This window comes from Cyprinodon variegatus, unplaced genomic scaffold (genome assembly GCF_000732505.1).
Source record: "Cyprinodon variegatus isolate N-32 unplaced genomic scaffold, C_variegatus-1.0 Scaffold634, whole genome shotgun sequence".
Classification (NCBI taxonomy): domain Eukaryota; kingdom Metazoa; phylum Chordata; class Actinopteri; order Cyprinodontiformes; family Cyprinodontidae; genus Cyprinodon; species Cyprinodon variegatus.
The window spans coordinates 354,236-360,465 of record NW_015151087.1 but is presented as its reverse complement, the minus strand read 5'-3'; the positions used below and the strand labels follow the sequence as shown (position 1 = coordinate 360,465).

General features: G+C 36.1%; 1 protein-coding gene across 1 annotated transcript in view; it reads left to right on the top strand.

Moving 5' to 3' along the window:
- The first annotated feature begins 3,083 nt into the window (after positions 1-3,083).
- The window catches only part of cntln (centlein), a 167,517-nt gene continuing 164,370 nt past the window's right edge, over positions 3,084-6,230 (top strand). Inside the window, exon 1 of the mRNA XM_015393275.1 lies at positions 3,084-3,441. Within this exon, the coding sequence (XP_015248761.1) occupies positions 3,361-3,441 (81 nt within the window). The 5' untranslated portion in view covers positions 3,084-3,360. The remainder of the gene's footprint in view (positions 3,442-6,230) is intronic.

Below are 6,230 nucleotides of genomic sequence, written 5' to 3'. Positions count from 1 at the left end.
TATTTATTTTTTTTTTTTTAACTTAAATCTTGGGAAACTTCAACTATTTTAAGGAAAATGTCCTTACTTATATTGTGATTTTGTAGAATAGAATTACATTATTTTAAATTGGTATTCCTTTTAAGGCCTCTAATTAGTGAGTTAATATTACAGTTTTATTTTGTAATTCCTGTTAATTTTTGTGTGCATTGTCTATGAATATTAAATGATAACGTAAAACCTTTAGGGAAGAATATTTGTTCTGCCTGTAATAATATCATTTATCATCATATCGGGTTCAGGGTCCTCATAATCTGTTATTGCTCCATTTACACTTAGTTTTTTTCATGTTCCTGTTTGAATCTGATTTCTTCCAGAGGTTTCAAAAGTATTAATGTTTATTACTCAAGTAGAACTAGAAATCCTACTGTTTAAAACACGTTTCTAGGAGTTACATTATCAACTTCAGTCTTTTTATTAAGATAAAAGTGCAAATGTAAATATTTTAAACTACTTAAAGTATAGAGGATATACTGTAGTGGTTACTGCACAACTGTATTGAAGGAACATTTTTCTACAATTCTGGATGATAATTTCCTTAGACTTAATTGTCCTAGTTTCATAACTAATGGCAAAAGAGTGAAATTTAACTTTGCATTATCTTGAAAAACTATTTATTTTGGTATGTAGTTAACAACAAGTTGGTGCAACACCGAGTCCAACCACAAATTAATTAATTATCTGGATAAAACAATTTTTTTGATGGTGTTAATTTTTTTCATACCAGCAGGCCATAATGAAGATGAGCTGTAATGAAGCAAAACTAACAAGTCTTTTGTAAATTGTAAGGAGTAGAAAGTAGATATAATAAAAAAAAATAAAATAAAAAAAAAGAAATGTAAGGAGTAGTTGTCTAAAAAATAATATTACAACCAAGTATAGACAGCCAAAATTTCTACCTAATTAAGGTACCGAAGTATTTGGACTTTGCTACTTGACGCCTCTGATTCCTTAAGTCCTCAACGCCCACTAAAGTGAAAAAAACATTAAATAGGAAGCAGTGATTATTTACTTTAAAATGATCCAAGCATGTTTTAAATGTTTCAAAGAAATAATAAGAAAAAAAAACCCTCTCGATTTAACCCTTTAAAGCCTGAACCATGAAATAATTGAAAGAACATTGAAATTTTTGAAAAAATTAGATTGTCATTAAACTTTTTGAAAAATGTTGTATTGGTTAAATTAGATCATTTATTTACCTCAAATGTGATACATTAGGCAATTCCGTATAATCTTTAATACACTTTCTGTTTACTGCATGTGTCTGAATATTTAAGTTATTGTTTCAACAACAAAAATATCAAAATGATGATGCAGAAATCTCACAAACTCGTGTATCAAATATAATACAGTTGACTTTAAAGGGTTAATGATGGAGGATATGTAACCTAAGGCACTGAAGGCTTATTGACCTGTTGTGATAGACACTGTATTATTATTTACTTCAGCAAAGATCTTTTCCTCAATCCATAGATTTGAAGAAGATAACAAAAACATAAAAATAATAGCCAGGTTAAACAAATGCACTTTGTTCTTCTGTTTGCTATATCTCAAATTTACTCTCATATAATGGTTTGGAAAATATATATGAGATTCAACTGTTTTCCGCACTGTGATATGCATCAAATAGCACCTTTAGGAAAAGAGGGTAGGCTGAAAAAAGGCAATTATTTTATTTTTTTTTTCGTTGTTGGTCTCTTTTTTTTTTTAGACTTGGTCAATATACATTTGCAAAAGATAAATAAAAAATATATAGAAGAAATGAAATACTTGGTAGTTATTTTATAGTTTTAAGAACTAGGGAGATTCGCTATCTTTGGCTGATTTTTGACTGAAATTCAATATTGTTTTCGAAAATGCCATGGTATGTCTATGTATCAACTTGATACATCTTAACCCTTTATAAGGCAATTACAGTTTTTGATCACTTGCTTATAATGTTGCCCTTACAAACGGAGTCCCCCCCCTAGTGCTTCTAGACCTCAGTGAGGTCTAGAAGCACTAGATCTATACCCAGCCATTCAGCAAAGATACTGCTACATGGCTGTACATCTGATTTGGGCATTAGACCAATTAGATGAGTCCTTGAATGATATATTACCTACTGGAAATTAAGTTTAAAAAAAGAAGGAGAAAAAAAAGGTAAAAACCTAATTGAAAAGTTAAAAAGTAAAGTTAAAAAGTGAATAAGCCTAATTAACAATTATATTTAGGCTTATAAACAAAAAAAAAACAAAAAAAGTAAGTGCCACTATCAGCATTAATGCCTCTAAGGTTATGTTGGACCAAAAAAAGTGTTTCTTCTACTCAGAGTGTTTTTCCTGGATTTCTTATAGATGCACTTATGTTATTTACAATCAAATATCCATATTTTTTGAATGTTACAAAGGTAATAAGGCACAGACCTAACTTTCTGAGGGACTGTTGTGGACATGTCCCCACAAATAATTTCAATACATAGACTTTGACAATATGTGGGACGAATTTCTAAATTTGATTTTGCTGCTTTTGAAGGAGGACATTCACCAATGTAGAGGTAAAAGGGAAAACATCGATCAATCAATCCACATTTTTCTGGATGGATGAATATAACTGAAATTGTGTGCATACTAGGGAGGCGTGACATATTGCTGGTATTCCTCTTTTTTTTAATACATTAATGTCTAACTACTCATGAATATAAATATCTGTGTATTTTGGTTCTTTTGTGCACTCACTTGAAAGCACTCAATAAGTATATGTTTGAGCTCATTTTTGGAAAATACAAACCCTATTGAAAGCGTTTGTGTTGATTAACTGTAGGTCCATCAGCCCCCACCCTTAAAGTGTCCCCACCAACTTTCATCACAAAGTTACACCCTTGTAATAAGGTATTTTTCTGGATTTCAATAACACTATTGGCTTGATTTTTTTTTTTCCTATAAAGGGTTAAACTGTCCTAACTCCGCCTGCTTGTGCGCCGCCAGCCGCGCCGGCGTGTAAATGAAGCGGAGTCAGGCGGCGCTGTTGTGAAGTGAAACGGAAGCGGAAAACAGCGGGCTCGTTTGAAAGGAAGAATCCGTCGCCCTGGTAACTGCGTCGAGAAAAAGTTTCATCCGCGTTTTGATGAGGGACGAGAGGAAGAGCTGTCAGACGATAATCAGGCGGTCATTTTGGTCATGTTTTAAAGCTGTCTACCGGAGTGACGTCACGGTATTAAAGCGTAAATATGACCATTAACCGTTAGGAGGGAGGCTCTGGTTAGCGGTGTTAGCCATAATAGCATCGTTTATCGGCGCTAGTTCTGCTTCTGCTTTGGTTTCCCTTCGCTGTCGGTTCAAAATGTGCTCACATGAGAACAGCCGCGTCCTGGTTCTGGAGGAGGAGGTGAAGAACTTATCGGAGGAGTTGATACAGTGCCAGGTATGTATGGCTGTGCGATCATACCCTCCATTAGTATGTTATTATTAAAAGGTTGTATTCTACACCAACAGTATGAATGCATATATTAGTATTTTGGCTCAGAAATGTTGGAGTACTATTTGATCAGCAGTTTAATCTAATAAAAACATACTGAATGTTATATTTTTTTCCTGGTAAAAATATAACAGAGTCTCCATAAAAACCAGGATGTAAAATTCTCGCTTTGCACTTTAGGAGATTCCCAAATTTGACACGATAAGAGAAAATAATCCCTGGTCAACTCAATGCTTGCAGATCCCCACATCACCAGGGCTTCACCACCATGCTGAACAACTGGTTCAACATAGCTTTGTTTATGCTTTAATTCTATGTCACTCCTAATTGATTTAGAAATAAGATGTTTGATAAATACAGCTTATACAGTATGTTAAACAATAAATACAAAATTTAAATGGCAAATAAACATTAATAACCCAACTTATTCATTAAATATTTGGTTAATTAATGTCAATACGTTTTACTGGAGAAGGTTCTTAAATATGCTGATTCTCTGAAATCAGTTTGCTGTATTTGGAAATACGATCAGACGAGTGGGTAACCAGTGTTGGGATGTGATGCTGTTGTTGGCTTATATGCAGTCTGTTCTTTCAAGTCCTCTTGTAATCTGGTTCATAGCTGATGTAAAAGGGAACTAAATTGGAGGAAAGAGAAGAAGCAAAGCAAACGATGGGACCATCTGAGGAAGAAAAAGAACAGGGTTGAATGTGCTCTTTTTTTTATCTTCTTGATGTTAGATTTTGAAAATGTTTAGGCCAGGTTATGTTTATGTCCTGATTTGTAAAAACTTTTCTTAAAATAGGTGCTTTCTTTCTCCCTGCAATGACTTCTCTGTCACATTTTAAAGAGATCTATGTCTAGTTGAACATCCATTCATCTTCTCCCGCTTATCCGGGGTCGGGTCGCGGAGGTAGCAGCTCCAGTAGGGAGGCCCAGACATCCCTCTATCCAGCCAGCTCTTTCGGGGGGAATCCCAAGGCGCTCCCAGGGCAGCCGAGAAACATAGTCCCCCCAGCGTGGAACACCTCACCAGGGACACGTCCAGGAGGCATCCTAATCAGATGCCAGAGCCACCTCAACTGGCTCCTCTCGGTGTGGAGGAGCAGTGGCTCTATTGAATCCTCCCCGAATTACTGGGCTCCTCACCCTATCTCTAAGGGAGAGCCCAGACACACTACGGAGAAAACTCATTTCAGCCGCTTGTATCTGGAATCTCATTTTTTCAGTCATGACCCAAAGCTCATGATCATTAATGAGGGTAGGAACATAGATCAAACGGTAAATTGAGAGCTTTGCTTTTTGGCTCAGCTGTCTCTTCACCACAACAGACCGGTACAGCGCACGGTTCACAGCAGACGCCGCATCAATCTGCCTATCGACCTTCCGCTCCATCTTCCCCTCATTCATGAACACATTGAACATATTGGTCTAAATAAGTTGTAATTTTCCTATTTACTAAAAATATGCTGTTTGTGGTATGAAAAAACTCAATTACTTCAAAAATAGGGATGGACTGAAATTAAATAAAAATGCTCGGCCAGTACTAAAAGGGAAACACCATTTTTTTTTTTTTTTTACATTGGCCCCTTGATTTTACGTTATTACATCATGTTCTTCTCACCCATATGAGTTTTGTGTCATTTGGAGCCGTTCTGAAGATATTCTGTTAGGTTATATCCAAGTAACGTCTTCCTATAGGCAAAGACTTGAGGGCACAAACTAAACTGTTCATAATTTATTCTTTATGGTTCGCCAGCATTCATAACATGTAGGGGAATCAGTGTCCCCCAGACATCTGCGGTTATACTTTTTAAAAACAAAGCGGAATGTGAATGACGTCATCTGCGCGCGCCAGCTACCATTCATTCATCCTGTCCGCTGAACTGCTGCTAGTTTTACTCACATACCTGGATGATGTCTAGTGCTACTACCAAAGAGGATCTCGCTCTCCAAATGGAATTGAACGATTCAGATTAGCTAGCCGAATTAATAAAAGGGGTAGAGCGTAGCCGCTTGTGGCCCGGGCTGCCTGTCACAACTCCAGTCTGGTGCGCGGATGACGTCATACACATGTGTGTCTTTATGACGGCTATGGCTGGTGGTTCTAACGTCAAACTCCTGTTGGACCATTTGCACATCATGGCAACCAGGCGCATGTTTACTTTAGTTTTTCTCTCAGTGAGTCTTACTAGACACGTTTTTATCATGCTTCTATGAGTTAAATAAAATTATTTTACACTCTCAGGAAAAAAGTGATTGATTTAAAATTGATGTAGTCTTGGTTTATGCCAAAATGATGATTGTAATTAAAGCATTTACACAGCTGGATTTCATGTTTTCATAAAATCTAAAAATCAATGTAAATGCTTATGTTTTCACTTTTAATCAGTGCTTTAGGATTCTTTGCATCCCCACCACCAGGTGGTGGCCAGCATACCTCTGCAGGTAGACAGACCTGGATGTCAGGCATTTACCTCGCTTTATAGCAGCTCTGCATTGCTGTTAGGCTGGTTTTTTTTGCCTTTAATTTGAAGAATCTTACAGAACTATTCTGTAATCTGCTGGATTAACTCATGTCTCTGAACTTCAGGGGTCAAAGCTGAATCCAACAGTAGTATTCTCTTTACATTTTTATAGATATGTCCCATTAGTGGGTTTCCCACAAATTAAAAATGACTTTTTCTTATTTGTAGGAGAATAGCGGGATGTTTTTTTTTTTTTTTTTTTTTTTT